Here is a 25,572-nt window from a genome sequence, read left to right on the forward strand (position 1 = left end):
CTGCACCAAAGCCATAAACTGCACCAAAGCCATAAACTGCACCAAAGCCATTAAACTGCACCAAAGCCATAAACTGCACCAAAGCCAAACTGCCAAAGCCATAAACTGCACCAAGGCCATAAACTGCACCAAAGCCATTAAACTGCACCACCAAAGGCCATAAACTGCACCAAAGCCATAAACTGCACCAAAGCCATAAACTGCACCAAAGCCATAAACTGCACCAAAGCCATAAAACCAAAGCCATAAACTGCACCAAAGCCATAAACTGCACCAAAGCCATAAACTGCACCAAAGCCATAAACTGCAAAGCCATAAAGCCATAAACTGCACCAAAGCCATAAACTGCACCATAAACTGCACCAAAGCCATAAACTGCACCAAAGCCATAAACTGCACCAAAGCCATAAACTGCACCAAAGCCATAAACTGCACCAAAGCCATAAACTGCACCAAAGCCATAAACTGCACCAAGGCCATAAACTGCACCAAAGCCATTAAACTGCACCAAAGCCATAAACTGCACCAAAGCCATAAACTGCAAACCATAAAAAGCCATAAACTGCACCAAAGCCATAAACTGCACCAAAGCCATAAACTGCACCAAGGCCATAAACTGCACCAAAGCCATAAACTGCACCAAAGCCATAAACTGCAAACCAAAGCCATTAAACTGCACCAAAGCCATAAACTGCACCAAAGCCATAAACTGCACCAAAGCCATAAACTGCACCAAAGCCATAAACTGCACCAAAGCCATAAACTGCACCATAAACTGCAAAGCCATAAACTGCACCAAAGCCATAAACTGCACCAAAGCCAAAGCCATAAACTGCACCAAAGCCATAAACTGCACCAAAGCCATAAACTGCACCAAAGCCATAAACTGCACCAAAGCCATAAACTGCACCAAAGCCATAAACTGCACAAAGCCAAAGCCATAAACTGCACCATAAAGCCATAAACTGCACCAAAGCCATAAACTGCACCAAAGCCATAAAACCAAAGCCATAAACTGCAAAGCCATAAACTGCACCAAAGCCATAAACTGCACCAAAGCCATAAACTGCACCAAAGCCATAAACTGCACCAAGGCCATAAACTGCACCAAAGCCATAAACTGCACCAAAGCCATAAACTGCACCAAAGCCATAAACTGCACCAAAGCCATAAACTGCACCAAAGCCATAAACTGCACCAAAGCCATAAACTGCACCAAAGCCATAAACTGCACCAAAGCCATAAACTGCACCAAAGCCATAAACTGCACCAAAGCCATAAACTGCACCAAAGCCATAAACTGCACCAAAGCCATAAACTGCACCAAAGCCATAAACTGCACCAAAGCCATAAACTGCACCAAAGCCATAAACTGCACCAAAGCCATAAACTGCACCAAAGCCATAAACTGCACACAAAGGCCATAAACTGCACCAAAGCCATAAACTGCACCAAAGCCATAAACTGCACCAAAGCCATAAACTGCACCAAAGCCATAAACTGCACCAAGGCCATAAATCACAAACAACTGCACCAAAGCCATAAACTGCACCAAAGCCATTAAACTGCACCAAGGCCATAAACTGCACCAAAGCATAAATAAACTGCACCAAACTGCACCCATTAAACTGCACCAAAGCCATAAACTGCACCAAAGCCATAAATGCACAAAGCCATAAACCAAAGCCACATAAACTGCACCAAAGCCATAAACTGCACCAAAGCCATTAAACTGCACCAAACCATAAACTGCACCACCAAAGCATAAATAAACTGATAAATCACCAAAGCCATAAACTGCACCAAAGCCATAAACTGCACCAAAGCCATAAACTGCACCAAAGACATAAACTGCACCAGCCATAAATGTGATACAATCACACAAACCATAAAAAGCCATAAACTGCACCAAAGCCATAAACTGCACCAAAGCCATAAACTGCACCAAAGCCATAAACTGCACCAACACAAACCATAAAGCCATAAACTGCACCAAACACACACACAATAAACTGCAACAAACACACACATTAAACTGCACCAAATCACATAAACTGCACCAAAGCCATTAAACTGCACCAAAGCCATAAACTGCACCAAAGCCATAAACTGCACCAAGGCCATAAACTGCACCAAGGCCATACAATTAAACTGCACCAAAGCCATAAACTGCACCAAAGCCAATAAACTGCACCAAAGCCATAAACTGCACCATAAAGACATAAACTGCACCAAACACATAAACTGCACCAAAGCCATAAACTGCACAAAGCCATAAACTGCACCAAAGCCATAAATTAAACTGCACCAAGGCCATAAACTGCAAGCCATTAAACTGCACACAAAGCCAGGGTTAAACACACACAAAGCCATTAAACTGCACACAAAGCCATAAACTGCACCAAAGCCATCAAAACAATGCACACACAGAGGCCATAAACTGCACCAAAGCCATTAAACTGCACAGATACAAAGCCATTAAACTGCACCACACACAAGCCATTAAACTGCACCAAAGCCATTAAACTGCACCAAAAACACACACAAAGCACACACAAACTGCACCAAAGCCATAAACTGCACACACAAGCCATTAAACTGCACCAAGGCCATAAACTGCACCAAAGCCATTAAACTGCACCAAAGCCATTAAACTGCAGTAGTAAAGTAAAGTATGTTTGTGGTAATTATAGTATAGTAATTAGGGTTATTATATTATATATATTATATCTGATCAATACATTTAGTTTTTGTGTCATTGTTTGTTGAAAGATTTCTTTAATGATCACACTTTTGATCGTACAAGGAAATTATGGAAATGTGATACAATCACACACAAACACAATCACACACACATACAATCACACACACACACACACACAATCACACACACACACACACACAAACACACACACATACAATCACACACAGACACAATCACACACACATACAATCACACACAGACACAATCACACACACACACACAGACACAATCACACACAGACACAATCACACACACAGACACAATCACACACACATACAATCACACACAGATACAATCAACACACACACACACAATCACAACACACACACACAATCACACACAATACAATCACAACACACACACACACACACAATCACACACAGATACAATCACACACACATACAATCACACACACAACACACACAGACACAATCACACACACACACACACACAATCACACACACATACAATCACACACACACACACAACAATCACACACACACACACACACACACACAATCACACACAGATACAATCACACACACACACACACACACACAATCACACACAGATACAATCACACACACAATCACACACAATCACACACATCACAATCACACACACACACAATCACACACACACACACACACAATCACACACAGACACAATCACACACAGACACAATCACACACACAGACACAATCACACACACACAACACAGACACAATACACACACACACACAATCACACACACACAGATACAATCACACACACACACACACACACAATCACACACAGACACACACACACACACAGATACAATCACACACACACACAATCATCACACACACATACAATCACACACACACACAATCACACAACACACACACACACAATCACACACAGATACAATCACACACACATACAATCACACACACATACAATCACACACACACATCACACACACACAATCACACACAGATACAATCACACACAGACACAAACACACAATCACACACAGACACAATCACACACACACACACACACAATCACACACACACACAATCACACACACACAATCACACACACACAATCACACACAGACACAATCACACACACATACAATCACACACAGACACAATCACACACAAACACAATCACACACACATCACACAATCACACACAGATACAATCACACACAGACAACACAATCACACAACACAATCACACACACACAATCACACACACACACATCACACACAATCACACACAATCACACACATCACACACACAATCACACACAGATACAATCACACACACACACACAATCACACACAGATACAATCACACAACACACACACACACACATCACACACACACAATCACACACAGATACAATCACACACAACACACACACACACACACACAATCACACACACACACACAACACACAGATACACACACAAACACACACAGACACAACACACACACACACACACACACAACACACACACACACAGACACAATCACACACACACACACACAATACAATCACACACACACACACAATCACACACAGACACAATCACACAATCACACACACAATCACACACACACACACATACAATCACACACAGATACAATCACACACACACAATCACACACACAAACACAATCACACACACACACAATCACACACAGACACAATCACACACAAACACAATCACACACACACACAATCACACACAGATACAATCACACACACACACAATCACACACAAACACAATCACACACAAACACACACAGACACAATCACACACAATCACACACAGATACAATCACACACAAACACAATCACACACAAAACACACACAGCCCAGTGCAACTCACCGGTTTCGTCCGGAGTCTCTGAAGCCTTTGGCAAATGGATTCCTGTCAATCTTCAGCTTGGTGATCTGGACACAACACAACTATAAACCATAACATCTAAAAACAGCAATAACCATAAAATACAGATTTTCTCAAACATCAGGTTTTTATAAATAAAAGTTCATTTCCAAAAAGCATCAATTTGATGTAATAAACTCATGTTGTTGGTGTTACTATATAGATGATGCTGTTGGTGTTATTATATAGATGATGTTGATGATGTTGTTGGTGTTATTATATAGATGATGTTGATGGTGTTATTATATAGATGATGTTGATGATGTTATTATATAGATGATGTTGATGATGTTATTATGTAGATGATGTTGATGGTGTTATATATAGATGATGTTGATGATGTTATATAGATGATGTTGATGATATTATTATATAGATGATGTTGATGTGTTATTATATAGATGATGTTGATGGTGTTATTATATAGATGAGATGATGTTGATGGTGTTATTATATATAGATGATGTTGATGATGTTGATGGTGTTATTATATAGATGATGTTGTTGGTGTTATTATATAGATGATGTTGATGATGTTATTATATAGATGATGTTGATGGTGTTATTATATAGATGATGTTGATGATGTTGATGGTGTTATTATATAGATGATGTTGTTGGTGTTATTATATAGATGATGTTGATGATGTTATTATATAAAAACTGTGGGATGTGATGTTATTATATAGATGATGTTGATGGTGTTGGTGTTATTATATAGATGATGTTGATGGTGTTATTATATGATGATGATGTTGTTGATGTGTTATTATATAGATGATGTTGATGATGTTATTATATAGATGATGTTGATGGTGTTATTATATAGATGATGTTGATGATGTTATTATATAGATGATGGTGTTATTATATAGATGATGTTGATGGTGTTATTATATAGATGATGTTGATGATGATGTGATGTTTGGTGTTATTATATAGATGATGTTGATGATGTTATTATATAGATGATGTTGATGATGTTATTATATAGATGATGTTGTTGGTGTTATTATATAGATGATGTTGTTGGTGTTATTATATAGATGATGTTGATGATGTTGATGGTGTTATTATATAGATGATGTTGATGGTGTTATTATATAGATGATGTTGTTGGTGTTATTATATAGATGATGTTGATGATGTTGATGGTGTTACTATGTAGATGATGTTGATGATGTTATTATATAGATGATGTTGATGATGTTATTATATAGATGATGTTGATGATGTTATTATATAGATGATGTTGATGATGTTATTATATAGATGATGTTGATGATGTTGTTGGTGTTATTATATAGATGATGTTGATGATGTTGTTGGTGTTATTATATAGATGATGTTGTTGGTGTTATTATATAGATGATGTTGATGATGTTATTATATAGATGATGTTGATGGTGTTATTATATAGATGATGTTGATGATAGATGATGTGATGGTGTTATTATATAGATGATGTTGATGGTGTTATTATATAGATGATGTTGTTGATGTTGTTGGTGTTATTATATAGATGATGTTGATGATGTTATTATATAGATGATGTTGTTGATGTTGTTGGTGTTATTATATAGATGATGTTGATGATGTTATTATATAGATGATGTTGTTGGTGTTATTATATAGATGATGTTGATGGTGTTGGTGTTATTATATAGATGATGTTGATGATGTTGTTGGTGTTATTATATAGATGATGTTGATGATGTTGATGGTGTTATTATGTAGATGATGTTGATGATGTTATTATATAGATGATGTTGTTGGTGTTATTATATAGATGATGTTGTTGATGTTGATGATGTTATTATATAGATGATGTTGATGGTGTTATTATATAGATGATGTTGATGGTGTTATTATATAGATGATGTTGATGGTGTTATTATATAGATGATGTTGATGGTGTTATTATATAGATGATGTTGATGGTGTTATTATATAGATGATGTTGATGGTGTTATTATATAGATGATGTTGATGATGTTATTATATAGATGATGTTGATGGTGTTATTATATAGATGATGTTGATGGTGTTATTATATAGATGATGTTGATGATGTTATTATATAGATGATGTTGTTGGTGTTATTATATAGATGATGTTGATGGTGTTATTATATATGATGTTGATGATGTTGATGGTGTTATTATATAGATGATGTTGATGATGTTATTATTGGTGTTATGGTTATATAGATGATGTTGTTGGTGTTATTATATAGATGATGTTGATGGTGTTATTATATAGATGATGTTGATGGTGTTATTATGTAGATGATGTTGATGGTGTTATTATGTAGATGATGTTGATGATGTTGATGGTGTTATTATATAGATGATGTTGATGGTGTTATTATATAGATGATGTTGTTGGTGTTATTATATAGATGATGTTGATGATGTTGATGGTGTTATTATATAGATGATGTTGATGGTGTTATTATATAGATGATGTTGATGATGTTGATGGTGTTATTATATAGATGATGTTGATGGTGTTATTATATAGATGATGTTGTTGGTGTTATTATATAGATGATGTTGATGATGTTGATGGTGTTATTATATAGATGATGTTGATGATGTTATTATATAGATGATGTTGTTGGTGTTATTATATAGATGATGTTGATGGTGTTATTATGTAGATGATGTTGATGGTGTTGATGGTGTTATTATATAGATGATGTTGATGGTGTTATTATATAGATGATGTTGATGGTGTTATTATATAGATGATGTTGATGGTGTTATTATGTAGATGATGTTGATGGTGTTATTATATAGATGATGTTGATGGTGTTATTATATAGATGATGTTGATGGTGTTATTATGTAGATGATGTTGATGGTGTTATTATGTAGATGATGCTGTTGGTGTTATTATATAGATGATGTTGTTGGTGTTATTATATAGATGATGTTGATGGTGTTATTATATAGATGATGTTGATGATGTTGTTGGTGTTATTATATAGATGATGTTGATGGTGTTATTATATAGATGATGTTGTTGATGTTATTATATTAGATAGATGATGTTGATGATGTTATTATGATAGATGATGTTGTTGGTGTTATTATATAGATGATGATGTGTTATTATATGTTGGTGTTATTATATAGATGATGTTGATGATGTTATTATATAGATGATGTTGATGGTGTTATTATATAGATGATGTTGATGATGTTGTTGGTGTTATTATATAGATGATGTTGATGGTGTTATTATGTAGATGATGTTGATGGTGTTATTATATAGATGATGTTGATGGTGTTATTATATAGATGATGTTGATGGTGTTATTATATAGATGATGTTGATGGTGTTATTATATAGATGATGTTGATGATGTTGTTGGTGTTATTATATAGATGATGTTGATGGTGTTATTATATAGATGATGTTGATGGTGTTATTATATAGATGATGTTGATGGTGTTATTATGTAGATGATGTTGATGGTGTTATTATATAGATGATGTTGATGGTGTTATTATGTAGATGATGTTGATGATGTTATTATATAGATGATGTTGATGGTGTTATTATGTAGATGATGTTGATGGTGTTATTATATAGATGATGTTGATGGTGTTATTATGTAGATGATGTTGATGATGTTGATGGTGTTATTATGTAGATGATGTTGATGATGTTGATGGTGTTATTATATAGATGATGTTGATGATGTTATTATATAGATGATGTTGTTGGTGTTATTATATAGATGATGTTGATGGTGTTATTATATAGATGATGTTGTTGATGTTGTTGGTGTTATTATATAGATGATGTTATTATATGATGATGTTGATGGTGTTATTATATAGATGATGTTGATGATGTTATTATATAGATGATGTTGTTGGTGTTATTATGTAGATGATGTTGATGGTGTTATTATGTAGATGATGTTGATGGTGTTATTATATAGATGATGTTGATGGTGTTATTATATAGATGATGTTGATGGTGTTATTATATAGATGATGTTGATGATGTTGTTGGTGTTATTATATAGATGATGTTGATGGTGTTATTATATAGATGATGTTGATGGTGTTATTATATAGATGATGTTGATGGTGTTATTATATAGATGATGTTGATGGTGTTATTATATAGATGATGTTGATGGTGTTATTATGTAGATGATGTTGATGGTGTTATTATGTAGATGATGCTGTTGGTGTTATTATATAGATGATGTTGTTGATGTTGATGGTGTTATTATATAGATGATGTTGATGGTGTTATTATATAGATGATGTTGATGATGTTATTATATAGATGATGTTGATGGTGTTATTATATAGATGATGTTGATGATGTTGTTGGTGTTATTATATAGATGATGTTGATGGTGTTATTATATAGATGATGTTGTTGATGTTGTTGGTGTTATTATGTAGATGATGTTGATGATGTTGATGGTGTTATTATATAGATGATGTTGATGGTGTTATTATATAGATGATGTTGATGATGTTGATGGTGTTATTATATAGATGATGTTGATGATGTTATTATATAGATGATGTTGTTGGTGTTATTATATAGATGATGTTGTTGGTGTTATTATATAGATGATGTTGATGATGTTGATGTTATTATATGATGATGTTGATGGTGTTATTATATAGATGATGTTGATGATGTTATTATATAGATGATGTTGATGGTGTTATTATGTTGTTGATGTTGTTGGTGTTATTATATAGATGATGTTGTTGGTGTTATTATATAGATGATGTTGATGGTGTTATTATATAGATGATGTTGATGGTGTTATTATATAGATGATGTTGATGGTGTTATTATATAGATGATGTTGATGGTGTTATTATATAGATGATGTTGTTGGTGTTATTATATAGATGATGTTGTTGATGTTGTTGGTGTTATTATATAGATGATGTTATTGATGTTGATGGTGTTATTATATAGATGTGTTATTATATAGATGATGTTGATGGTGTTATTATATAGATGATGTTGATGGTGTTATTATATAGATGTGTTATTATATAGATGATGTTGATGGTGTTATTATATAGATGATGTTGATGATGTTATTATGTAGATGATGTTGATGATGTTATTATATAGATGATGTTGTTGATGTTGTTGGTGTTATTATATAGATGATGTTGATGATGTTGATGGTGTTATTATATAGATGATGTTGATGGTGTTATTATATAGATGATGTTGATGGTGTTATTATATAGATGATGTTGTTGATGTTGTTGGTGTTATTATATAGATGATGTTGATGATGTTGATGGTGTTATTATATAGATGATGTTGATGGTGTTATTATATAGATGATGTTGATGGTGTTATTATATAGATGATGTTGATGATGTTATTATATAGATGATGTTGATGATGTTGTTGGTGTTATTATATAGATGATGTTGTTGGTGTTATTATATAGATGATGTTGATGGTGTTATTATATAGATGATGTTGATGGTGTTATTATATAGATGATGTTGTTGATGTTGATGGTGTTATTATATAGATGATGTTGTTGGTGTTATTATATAGATGATGTTGTTGATGTTGATGGTGTTATTATATAGATGATGTTGATGGTGTTATTATATAGATGATGTTGATGGTGTTATTATATAGATGATGTTGATGATGTTGTTGGTGTTATTATATAGATGATGTTGATGGTGTTATTATATAGATGATGTTGATGGTGTTATTATATAGATGATGTTGATGGTGTTATTATATAGATGATGTTGTTGGTGTTATTATATAGATGATGTTGATGGTGTTATTATATAGATGATGTTGATGGTGTTATTATATAGATGATGTTGATGATGTTGTTGGTGTTATTATATAGATGATGTTGATGATGTTGTTGGTGTTATTATATAGATGATGTTGATGGTGTTATTATATAGATGATGTTGATGGTGTTATTATATAGATGATGTTGTTGGTGTTATTATATAGATGATGTTGTTGATGTTGATGGTGTTATTATGTAGATGATGTTGATGCTGTTGGTGTTATTATATAGATGATGTTGTTGGTGTTGATGTTGTTTTTATTTCACAACAAGAGTTTGATACAGCAATTAGCCAGGAAGTTATGGTCTGAGTGTGTGTGTGTGTGTGTGTGTGTGTGTGTGTGTGTGTGTGTGTGTGTGTGTGTGTGTGTGTGTGTGTGTGTGTGTGTGTGTGTGTGTGTGTGTGTGTGTGTGTGTGTCTGTGCTTGTGGGTGTGCGCATGTTTGTTAGTGTGTGTGTCTTTGTGTATATTACCCGTGTCCAGTTTATAGGTATCGCCGCTCTCCTCAAACATTAAACATCATTCAGGAAAAACAGAACCACCAGTAGAGACCAAAATATATCATTACAGATCAGTAGAGACCATTACAGAGCAGTAGAGACCAGTAGAGACGATTACAGATCATTAGAGACCAGTAGATACAATTAGAGATCAGTAGAGACCATTAGAGATCAGTAGAGAATAGTAGAGACGAGAAGATACCATTAGAGATCAGTAGATGCCATTAAAGATATGTGGAGACAAGTAGATACCATTAGATACCATTAGATATCAGTAGAGACCATTGGATACTATTAGAGATCAGTAGATGCCATTAAAGATATGTGGAGACAAGTAGATACTATTAGATATCAGTAGAGACCAGTAGATACCATTAGAGATCAGAAGAGAATAGTAGAGACCAGTAGATACCATTAGAGATCAGTAGAGAATAGTAGAGACAAGTAGATACCATTAGAGGTCAGCAGAGACCAGTAGATACGATTAGAGATCAGTAGAGACCAGTGGATAATATTAGAGATCAGTAGAGACCAGTAGATACCATTAGAGATCAGTAGAGACCAGTATATACCATTAGAGATCAGAAGAGACCAGTGGATAATATTAGAGATCAGTAGAGACCAGTAGATACCATTAGAGATCATTTGAGACCAGTAGATACCATTGGAGATCAGTAGAGTATAGTAGAGCCAAGTAGAGAATAGTAGAGATCAGTAGATATCATTAGAGAATAGTAGAGACCAGTAGATACTATTAGAGGTCAGTAGAGACCAGTAGATACCATTAGAGATCAGTAGAGACCAGTAGATACCATTGGAGATCAGTAGAGAATATTAGAGACCAGTAGATACTATTAGAGGTCAGTAGAGACCAGTAGATACCATTAGAGATCAGCAGAGACCAGTAGATACCATTGGAGATCAGTAGAGAATAGTAGAGACCAGTAGATACCATTAGAGATCAGTAGAGACCAGTAGAAACCATTAGAGATCAGTAGAGAATAGTAGCGCCAATTAGATACCATTAGAGATCAGCAGACACCAGTAGATACCATTAGAGATCAGTAGAGACCAGTGGATACTATTAGAGGTCAGTAGAGACCAGTAGATACCATTAGAGATCAGTATAGACCAGGAGATACCATTAGAGATCAGTAGAGACCGGTAAATACCATTAGAGATCTGTAGAGACCAGTAGATACCATTAGAGACCAGTAAATACCATTAGAGATCAGTAGAGACCAGTAAATAACATTAGAGATCAGTAGAGACCAGTAGATAACATTAATTATCAGTAGAAACCAGTAGATACAATTGGAGATCCGCAGAGACCAGTAGATACCATTAGAGATCAGTAGAGACCAATAGAGACCATTGGAGATCAGTAGAGAATAGTAGAGACCAGTAGATACCATTAGAGATCAGTAGAGACCAGTAGATACTGTTAGAGATCAGTAGAGAATGGTAGATACCAGTAGATACCATTGGAGATCAGTAGATATTAGTAGAGACCAGTAGATACCATTGGAGATCAGTAGATAATAGTAGAGACCAGTAGATACCATTGGAGATCAGTAGAGACCCGTAGATACCAGCAGAGATCAGTAGAGACCAGTAGATACCACTGGAGATCAGTAGAGACCAGTAGATACCAGCAGAGATCAGTAGAGAATTTTAGAGACCAGTAGATACCATTAAAGATCAGTAGAGACCAGTAGATACCATTGGAGATCAGTAGAGAATTGTAGATACCAGTAGTTACAATTGGAGATCAGTAGAGACCAGTAGATACCATTAGAGATCAGCAGAGACCAGTAGATACCATTGGAGATCAGTAAAGAATACTAGAGACCAGGAGATACCATTGGAGATCAGTAGAGACCAGTAGATACCAGTATAGATCAGTAGAGACCAGTAGATACCAGTAGAGATCAGTAGAGACCAGTAGATACCAGCAGAGATCAGTAGAGAATAGTAAAGACTAGTAGAAACAAGTGAAGACCAGTAGATAGCGTTAGAGTCGAGTTAACTCCAGAATAGTCCAGTAGAATCCAATAAAGTAAACTAGAGACCAGTAAAAAAAACAGTAGAGATCAGTAGATACCACTGGAGATCAGTAGAGACCAGTAGATACCATTAGAGATCAGCAGAGACCAGTAGATACCAGTAGAGATCAGTAGAGACCAGTAGATACCAGTATAGATCAGTAGAGACCAGTAGATACCAGTAGAGATCAGTAGAGACCAGGCTCTTTCTCAATTATCATCTCCTCAACTACTCCTTGTTATCTGCGTTAAGCACTAAAACAAGGTGGAAAATGTTACAAAACTCCCTTAGCTTACTTCACAGAGAGCTCAACGTTGATACAACAGATAGGAGAGCAGACGAGTGTCTGAACCTACAAAAATAGAGCACCACAGCGTGCCGTGCTAACAGGTTCCCACTACATAACTCAGCCACAAACTCCAGGAAGAGCATGCCGCACATGCCCCATCTGTTTCCTGATTACGTCACACTTCCTGTGATTGGTGGTTTGAAGCTCACCACCGCCAACCCTTAATCTGAAGTGTAGTTACAAGGTATCATGGCTAGTGGCTAACGTTAGCCAGCTTGAGCTAGCATACGAACTACAAACTCTGTAGCACAGAGTAGATCCTCCATATGAGGTTGAGAAATAGTGCATTGTGGGCAGTTTACAAGTTACCTGGAAATAAGTTAATAAATATGTAATAACCCAAAAACATAACTATGTTTGAAGTTATAGGTAACCAGATGGTGACTACAGCTAAGTTACTTTGACCACACTGTTGTTTCAGAACTCTCGTTTCCTTCCCTTTAACTCTAATACTCTCTACAGTCAGAACTCTCGTTTCCTTCCCTTTAACTCTAATACTCTCTACAGTCAGAACTCTCGTTTCCTTCCCTTTAACTCTAATACTCTCTACAGTAAGAACTCTCGTTTCCTTCCCTTTAACTCTAATACTCTCTACAGTCAGAACTCTCGTTTCCTTCCCTTTAACTCTAATACTCTCTACAGTCAGAACTCTCGTTTCCTTCCCTTTAACTCTAATACTCTACAGTCAGAACTCTCGTTTCCTTCCCTTTAACTCTAATACTCTCTACAGTCAGAACTCTCGTTTCCTTCCCTTTAACTCTAATACTCTCTACAGTCAGAACTCTCGTTTCCTTCCCTTTAACTCTAATACTCTCTACAGTCAGAACTCTCGTTTCCTTCCCTTTAACTCTAATACTCTCTACAGTCAGAACTCTCGTTTCCTTCCCTTTAACTCTAATACTCTCTCCAGTCAGAACTCTCGTTTCCTTCCCTTTGACTCTAATAGTCTACAGTCAGAGCTCTCCTGCCATTACTGTGTTCTGAGCTGGATGGTGAGAAAACGTTTGTTTACGGTTAGTTTGTCTATATTTTCTTAATGTTGTTTGAATGTTGTGTAAATGTTGTGTGGATGTTACCTGTTGGTTCTGGTTTGGTTGTGTGAATGTTGTGTAATTGTTGTTGGTTCTAGTAGCCAGTGACGTGGTATAGTGGCTAGTGTATGTATGGTTGTCTGTACGTCCTGATACAGTTGTGTGAATGTTGTTTAAACGTTATATGAATGTTACCTGTTGGTTCTGGTATGCGGTGACAGTGGTGAAGACAGTCTCTGGGAAGCTGAGTGTTCTGGTTCCGTCTCCCTGGGGAACGGCTCTAACATGAGACAGCTCCTCGCCACGCTCCTTCTGAATCACATGCACACGTGGCTGGTACTTATGCATGGAGTGGAGAATGATCTGAACACACACACACACACACACACACACACACACACACACAGCCCGGTTAGGGCACAATTAGACTGCAGCAGAATTACACACTCGGGCGCACACAATTACACACCAATGGAATTACCTGCTATATTCCCACGCCATAAAGCACTAATGCATACTTAAAACACACACACACACACACAGACACACACACACACACAGACACACACACACACACACACACACACACACACACACACACACACACACACAGACACACACACACACACACACACACACAACACACACACACACACACATACTGTTGTCTTTGAACAGCCAAAAACATTTAGTCCTGCCTGAGGGCTTAAGTCTGATTAACATATAACAATGATTCTGAAACATTAAAATTAAACTAATCTTCCAGCCTGGTCTCATAGACAAGACGTAACATAATAAATGTAAATCCGGCACACTCAAATTAGTTTGATATGTTACGTTTGCATAAAAGAGAAGGTTACTTAAGGCAAAAAATGAAAGTAGGGTGGGTGGGCATTTAAAGCCAAAAGTCTAGCAACCCAAAGGAAAATGAAAGCATTTTAGCTAATTAGCAACTTTGCAACTACTTACTAGCTACTTTTAGCTACTTTGTAATTACTTAGCATGTTGGCTAACCCTTCCCCTAACCCTTAACCCTTTAACATAACTCCTAACCCTAACCCCTAGTTAATGTTAGCCACCTAGCTAACGTTAGCATTAGCCACTTAGCTAACGTTACCCACAACAAATTGGAATTCGTAACTTAATATCATACGTTTAGAAAATTTGTAACATAATGTACGAATTGGAGGATGGACATCCACAGATGAATACACGCCATACATATCATACTAACTGTCCTACATATCATACTAACTGTCCTACATATCATACTAACTGTCCTACATATCATACTAACTGTCCTACATATCATACTAACTGTCCTACATATCATACTAACTGTCCTACATATCATACTAATTACCATACATATCATACTAACTGTCCTACATATCATACTAACTGTCCTACATATCATACTAACTGTCCTACATATCATACTACCTGTCCTACATATCATACTAACTGTCCTACATATCATACTAACTGTCCTACATATCATACTAACTGTCCTACATATCATACTAACTGTCCTACATATCATACTAACTGTCCTACATATCATACTAACTGTCCTACATATCATACTAACTGTCCTACATATCATACTAACTGTCCTACATATCATACTAATTGGAGGATGAAACTTCTGGGGAAAATATGATCTATTTATTTCCTCTGAAAGCAACCCAGATATGATAATGTATAATAATATAATATAGTAATATAATAAATCAAATGAAATCAAATGTATTTATATAGCCCTTCTTACATCAGCTGATATCGCAAATCGCTGTACAGAAACACAGCCTAAAACCCCAAACACAGTGGTTAGGAAAAACTCCCTAGAAAGGCAGGAACCTAGGAAGAAAACTAGAGAGGAACCAGGCCAATAAGCAGCATCCCTTTACTCAGAATATATACCAGAGACCACTGACCTCTGACCTTTGATACAGTAAACATGATAATAATAAAAAATATGATCAAATATTTACATTTCAAGCAGAACTTCTTATTGTTATTTGATTGAAGTCCCCTCTCAAGTTTCTCTGGTTTAAACACACTTTATTTTACTTCATTTTATTTTACAGGTTTAAACACACTCCATTTTACTTCATTTTATTTTACAGGTTTAAAGACACTTTATTTTACTTCATTTTATTTTACAGGTTTAAAGACACTTTATTTCACATCATTTTATTTTACAGGTTTAAAGACACTTTATTTTACTTCATTTTATTTTACAGGTTTAAAGACACTTATTTCCAGTAGAATAATAATACAGAGATAATTAGTGATAATAGTGTTTAGTGTTGGTGACATAATATATACAATATTCAGTATGTATAATATAATAATAATATAATATATACACAGTAGGTAGTGTTGTCTAGGTAACCTACATGCCCCTGGTCATCCAGCTCATTATTGGTCAGTTTGAGTTTGTCGAAGCTGATCACCTGACGCATCCAAGTCTCACCAGAAGCCAGCGAGTCCGGGTGGACATACACACGTGGTGGAACCGGGGAATCGGCGTTTCCCGCGGCCATCCACTTGGAGCTGTGGTACACGTACCTGCACACAGGGGGGAGAGAGAGAATAACTTCAAGACAGGTTTTTATTGTTCCTGTTATTGTAACATTTGTTGGTAGACCTTCAGGCCTGGGAGGTTAGGAGGTCAGCTGTGCAAAAGGAGTTTATCTTCCCAAACGGCACGGGGATACAACCATCTCTGACTCTGACTGATCAACAGACAGATCAACACCATTTGTCCTACTCCAGCCTCTGGCCACCGAAGAAAACGATTTTACCAAAACCTTAATCCTCGCGGGTTTCTGCTATATTAAATATAGCCTACCGTGTTACCTCCATATACTATACCCACAATACGACACACCTTGTTTTGTCCATGTGTGAACTATTGAAATGTCTCCAATCTTAACCACCCCTAGCACTGTTAGTCTATATAGCCTATTTCAACTTTGACCAAAACTACAGAAATAGCCTGTATCCACAGTAGGCCTATAATTGATATATACTATAATAAATTATTAGTAAATGATTTGGTATTATTCCTCACCTGTATCTTTTGTTGTCCATGGGGATAATGTCCATGGCGATGTAATACTGCTGGTGGGGGTCCAGACCCGAGATCTTCACGCGCATAGCGGGGAACATCCGCCTGCACCGGGAAAACAGAAAGTCGATGTCCGACATTAAATTGAGTTACATAAATGCCTCATATCTGTATGCATCATAGTCAGGTAGTCATATTTACAATGGCTGACATTAGGATTTCACATAACACCGAAATGATCCTACACATTTCTCACAGATTGATATATCCGCCCATTAGACTAATATATGATTCTGAAACGGAGCCTGTCAGAATATTAAAAACATTTATAGGCTCCGACAGGAGTTTCTAAATGATGCTTTAAATGAGATTAGAATAAACAAATATTTAAAACATTGTTATTATTATTATTAGTCGAAGCTCTACATTTTTTTTTACAACATTGCTACCAAATAATGTTTACGATATTTCTTTTCTTAAACTTTGAGCTTCTTATAGATGAATCAGTCCGATAAATAAAACATAACTTTATATTTATAATATTATACATAACCGAATTCTATCATAGCAGAACGTTTATCTAAAACATCTGCACATCCTTTCAACTTCAACACGAAGACTTGTTATTTGTTCGATTCGATTCTTTGTCCTTTCTTCTTTATTTCAATCTGTCGATGAGACGTAATGTGACGTTAATGTGTGTGATGACGTTAATGTGTTCTCTCCCACCTGCCGGCCTTCGTGATGATCATCTCCGTGCCAATCTCGTGAAACCGTTTCCACAGGTCGGAGCCCTGCAAGTCCACGCTCATCTCCTCTCCGGGAACCGTTACTGTTACCGGCGGCGTGCGCTGGGCCTGGGCCTCCAACACCACGTCACAACTCTCCGCTACGGAAAGACAGTTTAATGTTTAATGTAATAATACTACTGGTACAATAGTCTACTAACAGTCTGGTGACTACAGGCCTAAAGGTAGTTAGGGAGGGGGGGGTGTGTGTGTGTGTGTGTGTGTGTGTGTGTGTGTGTGTGTGTGTGTGTGTGTGTGTGTGTGTGTTATAATAATCATGGCTCTCTAAACAGCTAATCGCCAAACGGGCCGTGTCTGTTCCGCTCCTCAGACCAGACCTGACCAGAGCAGGCTGGTACGTTTGTGTTGTTGTCAGAATAGGTATTCAGGCCACAATAGGACAGGAATGAACAACTCTATAGGACAGGCTTAAACAACTCTATAGGACAGGAATGAACAACTCTATAGGACAGGAATGAACAACTCTATAGGACAGGAATGAACAACTCTATAGGACAGGAATGAACAACTCTATAGGACAGGAATGAACAACTCTATAGGACAGGAATGAACAACCCTATAGGACAGGCTTAAACAACTCTACTCAGTGACATGTTATTAGCGTTACTGTCGCATTTATTAATTTACCACCATGTTGGTTCTACTGTATCACGGTGATGCCTAAATTATCACCAATAAAAACAACTCGCGATACTGGAGCCACAACCCTCTTTCAGACATATAACCAGGATGATAATTATTTTATTTTATTTTACAATTTAACAGTGCAGTGTTTGTGTGTTTTTAATGCATGTATAAACCCCGTTCATATGACGGCTCCGTTCGGGGGCCATTTCCCTGCCCCGAATTGGAATGTTTATGATTGTAACGCGACTCATAAAGCCGCCTATTACTCACTGGCATAGCTGTTTCTATCTACCAGACCGATAACCGGATAATATATCACATATCTACAGTAGAGCGGGGACAATAATAACCACATCATTCATGTTTGAATCATTATTTTACAGATGTAACAAAAGCTGTGAGTTTCTGAACTAGGCCTATAGGTTAAATAGTTCCAAACCCTATGCTAAATGTTTATCTTTTGTAAATATATAATTGTAGACCTGTTCAAGTGTATACGTCATTAAGCCTATGTATCGTTATTGGGCTATTATTATAGCTGTGCACTTGGTTGTTGAAGATGAGTCTTTTATTGAATTTAATACATACTTAAATTCATTCATGCCTTCATTTAGATATTGTCAAGAATTAGGTTCCCGAAAACCTCGGAGCTTATTGTTGAGGTCATTCAGAAAGCGAAACTATGGATTCAGTTACAGCAATATAACAACCACATTCAACAACAGCCATTAATACTGGTCAACAATACTACTACTAATAATATAACAACATTAACCATTAATACTGGTCAACAATACTACTAATAATATAACAACAACAACCATTAATACTGGTCAACAATACTACTAATAATATAACAACATTAACCATTAATACTGGTCAACAATACTACTAATAATAATATAACAACATTAACCATTAATACTGGTCAACAATACTACTAATAATATAACAACATTAACCATTAATACTGGTCAACAATACTACTACTAATAATATAACAACATTAACCATTAATACTGGTCAACAATACTACTAATAATATAACAACATTAACCATTAATACTGGTCAACAATACTACTAATAATATAACAACATTAACCATTAATACTGGTCAACAATACTACTACTAATAATATAACAACATTAACCATTAATACTGGTCAACAATACTACTAATAATATAACAACATTAACCATTAATACTGGTCAACAATACTACTACTAATAATATAACAACATTAACCATTAATACTGGTCAACAATACTACTAATAATATAACAACATTAACCATTAATACTGGTCAACAATACATAATAATAATATAACAACATTAACCATTAATACTGGTCAACAATACTACTAATAATATAACAACATTAACCATTAATACTGGTCAACAATACTACTAATAATATAACAACATTAACCATTAATACTGGTCAACAATACTACTAATAATATAACAACATTAACCATTAATACTGGTCAACAATACTACTAATAATATAACAACATTAACCATTAATACTGGTCAACAATACTACTACTAATAATATAACAACATTAACCATTAATACTGGTCAACAATACTACTAATAATATAACAACATTAACCATTAATACTGGTCAACAATACTACTAATAATATCAACAATACTACTAATAATATAACAACATTAATACTGGTCAACAATACTACTAATAATATAACAACATTAACCATTAATACTGGTCAACAATACTACTAATAATATAACAACATTAACCATTAATACTGGTCAACAACAATACTACTAATAATATAACAACATTAACCATTAATACTGGTCAACAATACTACTAATAATATAACAACATTAACCATTAATACTGGTCAACAATACTACTAATAATATAACAACATTAACCATTAATACTGGTCAACAATACTACTACTAATAATATAACAACATTAACCATTAATACTGGTCAACAATACTACTAATAATATAACAACATTAACCATTAATACTGGTCAACAATACTACTAATAATATAACAACATTAACCATTAATACTGGTCAACAATACTACTAATAATATAACAACATTAACCATTATACTGGTCAACAATACTACTAATAATATAACAACATTAACCATTAATACTGGTCAACAATACTACTAATAATATAACAACATTAACCATTAATACTGGTCAACAATACTACTAATAATATAACAACATTAACCATTAATACTGGTCAACAATACATAATAATAATATAACAACATTAACCATTAATACTGGTCAACAATACTACTAATAATATAACAACATTAACCATTAATACTGGTCAACAATACATAATAATAATATAACAACATTAACCATTAATACTGGTCAACAATACTACTAATAATATAACAACATTAACCATTAATACTGGTCAACAATACTACTAATAATATAACAACATTAACCATTAATACTGGTCAACAATACTACTAATAATATAACAACATTAACCATTAATACTGGTCAACAATACTACTAATAATATAACAACATTAACCATTAATACTGGTCAACAATACTACTACTAATAATATAACAACATTAACCATTAATACTGGTCAACAACAATACTACTAATAATATAACAACATTAACCATTAATACTGGTCAACAATACTACTAATAATATAACAACATTAACCATTAATACTGGTCAAATACTACTACTAATAATATAACAACATTAACCATTAATACTGGTCAACAATACTACTAACTAATAATACTGGTCAAAAATAACAACATTAACCATTAACCATTACTGGTCAAAAATACTACTAATAATATAACAACATTAACCATTAATACTGGTCAACAATACATAATAATAATATAACAACATTAACCATTAATACTGGTCAACAATACTACTAATAATATAACAACATTAACCATTAATACTGGTCAACAATACTACTAATAATATAACAACATTAACCATTAATACTGGTCAAAATACTACTAATAATATAACAACATTAACCATTAATACTGGTCAACAATACTACTAATAATATAACAACATTAACCATTAATACTGGTCAACAATACATAATAATAATATAACAACATTAACCATTAATACTGGTCAACAATACTACTAATAATATAACAACATTAACCATTAATACTGGTCAACAATACTACTAATAAATAATAATATAACAAACATTAACCATTAATACTGGTCAACAACAATACTACTAATAATATAACAACATTAACCATTAATACTGGTCAACAATACTACTAATAATATAACAACATTAACCATTAATACTGGTCAACAATACTACTAATAATATAACAACATTAACCATTAATACTGGTCAACAAGACATAATAATAATATAACAACATTAACCATTAATACTGGTCAACAATACTACTAATAATATAACAACATTAACCATTAATACTGGTCAACAATACTACTACTAATAATATAACAACATTAACCATTAATACTGGTCAACAATACTACTACTAATAATATAACAACATTAACCATTAATACTGGTCAAAAATAATACTACTAATAATATAACAACATTAACCATTAATACTGGTCAACAATACTACTAATAATATAACAACATTAACCATTAATACTGGTCAAGGTTGGAGAGTGTTGCTAATAATAATATAACGAGTTCAGTTAACCATTAATGTCCCGAAGCCACTCCTGCCTTGTCAACAATACTACTAATAATATAACAACATTAACCATTAATACTGGTCAACAATACTACTAATAATATAACAACATTAACCATTAATACTGGTCAACAATACTACTAATAATATAACAACAACAACCATTAGATACTGGTCAACAGATACCTCTACTAATAATATAACGGTTGCTCAGTTTGGCTTAACCATTAATACTGGTCACTGTGTTCAAGACATAATAATAATATAACAACATTAACCATTAATACTGGTCAACAATACTACTAATAATATAACAACAACCATTAATACTGGTCAACAATACTACTACTAATAATATATCTGCAGTGCATTCAGAAAGTATTCAGACAGCTTGATTTTTTTCCACATTTTATTATGTTATAGCCTTATTCTAAAATGTATTAAATCGTTTCTTCCCCTCGTCAATCTACACACAATACCTCATAATGGCAAAGCAAAAACAGGTTTATAGAAATGTTTGCAAATTGATTAAAAATATAAAAAAACTTTAACATATTTAGATAAGTATTCAGACCCTTTACTTTGTTGAAGCACCTTAGACAGTGATTACAGAATCAAGTCTTCTTGGGTATGACTCTTCAAGCTTGGCACACCTGTATTTGGGGAGTTTCTCCCATTCTTCTCTGCAGATCCTCTCAAGCTCTGTCAGGTTGGATGGGGAGTGTTGCTGCACAGCTATTTTCAGGTCTCTCCAGAGATATTAGATCGGGTTCAAGTCCTGGCTCTGGCTGGGCCACTCAAGGACATTCAGAGACTTGTCCCGAAGCCACTCCTGCCTTGTCTGAGTTTTTGAGTGATCTGGAGCAGGTTTTCATCAAGGATCTCTCTGTACTTTGCTTTGTTCATCTTTCCCTCGACCATCACTAGTCTCCCAGTCCCAGCCGCTGAAAAACATCCCCACAGCATGATGCTGCCACCACCATGCTTCACCGTAGGGATGGTGCCAGGTTTCCTCCACACGTGACGCTTGGCATTCAGGAAAAATAGTTCAATCTTGGTTTCATCAGACCAGAGAATCTTGATTCTCATGGTCTGAGTCCTTTAGGTGCCTTTTGGCAAACTCCAAGCGGACTGTCATGTGTCTTTTACTGAGGAGTGGATTCCGTCAGGCCACTCTACCATAAAGGCCTGATTGGTTGAGTGCTGCAGAGATGGTTGTCCTTCTGGAAGATTCTCCCATCTCCACAGAGGACCTCTGGAACTTTGTCAGTTTGACCATCAGTTTCAAGGCCCTTCTCCCCCGGTTGCTCAGTTTGGCTGGACGGCCAGCTCTAGGAAGAGTCTCCGTGGTTCCAAAATTCTTCCATTTAAGAATGATGGAGGCCACTGTGTTCTTGGGGATCTTCAATGTTGCAGAAATGTTCTTGGTACCCTTCCCCAGATCTGTGCCTCGGCACAATCCTGTCTCTGAGCTCTACGTACAATTCCTTCGACTTTATGACTTGGTTTTTGCTCTGACATGCGCTGTCAACTGTGGGACCTTGTATAGACAGGTGTGAGCCTTTTCCAAATCATGTCCAATTAATTGAATTTACTCCAATCAAGTTGTAGAAACATCTCAAGGATGATCAATGGAAACAGGATGCACATGAGCTCAATTTCGAGTTTCATAGCAAAAGGTCTGAATACTGTAAATAAGGTATTTCTGTTTTTATTTATTTTGTATTAATTAGTAAAATTTTCTGAAAGCCTGTTTCGGCTTTGTCATGTATTACATAACATGTTATATATTTTATGTAGATTGATGAGATACATGTTCTTTTGTTTAATCCGTTTGAGAATAAGGGGTCTGATTAAATCTGCAGTTCTATTCCTTCTGAGTGAAAGTCACTGTTAGAATAGTTGTAGCCTAATAATTCTTCTTTCGTCAGTGTTCAGTTTACTATCTGCATGCAGCTACATTTGGTTTATCTTGCGTAACTAGTTAGTTAGCGTAACTAGACTATAGTGTGAGAGAGTTTAGGCTACGTGTTGTAGATGTGTGTGGAGGGTTTGGAGCTGATATGATAGAGCCTCGGAGTGGCGGTGAGGGTATTTTAACTTTTATCCGGTGCCATCAGTCCACTGCAACCGGAACGGTCTTTACTTACGCGAGCCGTCACTAGCACACTCTATCTCGCTGCCCCGGTCGATGGCGCGGTCGAACACCTTCTTCTCTCTCTCCCCTCCGTTAGCGGGAAGTTCCAACACCTCGGTCCACTCATCAAGACAGCACACCCCGGTGTCGTCGTCCCCGAGCTTCCGTGTCTTCTCTGCCCCGATGAGAGCTTCCACCGAGAACGCGTGCGCCTTGACGCTGAGATTGCACGAAGAGCGTCGCTTCTCTGCCATTCCACCGACTGACCGTAGAGAGACGCGCAAGAGGAAGAAAGCTGTCGCTCTAAAGAGAAGTGAAGTGAAGTCAAGTGAAAAGTTAATCCGAAGGGCTTCCACGGTAGCGGAGCTGTGGGTCTTTATGACGCTCCTCTCGTTTAGCTATGGCCAGTTCAGGACTGACATTGGAGCACCGCACAGTCTCTCTCTCTCTCTCTCTCTCTCTCTCTCTCTCCAAGTGAAATAGAACCTCCGTGATGTGTGTGAGCCAAGCGCTTGAGCCGGTTTTGGACAGTGTAATCTGAGGGGTGTTGCAGGGCTGTCAATCTATCTGCCTCCTGACCAATGCCCGAAATGCTCTGCATATTTGTCCATCAGTGGTTTAATGTTACCGCTTACCGGTGGTTTAATGTTACCGCTAACTGGTGGCACTTACCGGTGGTTTAATGTTACCACTAACAGGTGGTTTAATGTTACCGCTAACCAGTGGTT

General features: G+C 35.6%; 1 protein-coding gene across 1 annotated transcript in view; it reads right to left on the bottom strand.

Moving 5' to 3' along the window:
- The window catches only part of LOC115115116 (T-box transcription factor TBX18-like), a 72,554-nt gene extending 47,245 nt beyond the window's left edge, over positions 1-25,309 (bottom strand). The window contains exons 1-6 of the mRNA XM_065026116.1: positions 24,858-25,309; positions 18,281-18,440; positions 17,555-17,656; positions 16,878-17,049; positions 14,671-14,838; positions 4,656-4,720 (exon numbers count right to left, since the gene is read on the bottom strand). Coding sequence (XP_064882188.1) covers positions 4,656-4,720; positions 14,671-14,838; positions 16,878-17,049; positions 17,555-17,656; positions 18,281-18,440; positions 24,858-25,098 — 908 coding nt within the window. The 5' untranslated portion in view covers positions 25,099-25,309. The remainder of the gene's footprint in view (positions 1-4,655; positions 4,721-14,670; positions 14,839-16,877; positions 17,050-17,554; positions 17,657-18,280; positions 18,441-24,857) is intronic.
- Positions 25,310-25,572: the final 263 nt, after the last annotated feature.

This window comes from Oncorhynchus nerka, linkage group LG13 (genome assembly GCF_034236695.1).
Source record: "Oncorhynchus nerka isolate Pitt River linkage group LG13, Oner_Uvic_2.0, whole genome shotgun sequence".
Taxonomy (NCBI): Eukaryota; Metazoa; Chordata; class Actinopteri; order Salmoniformes; family Salmonidae; genus Oncorhynchus; species Oncorhynchus nerka.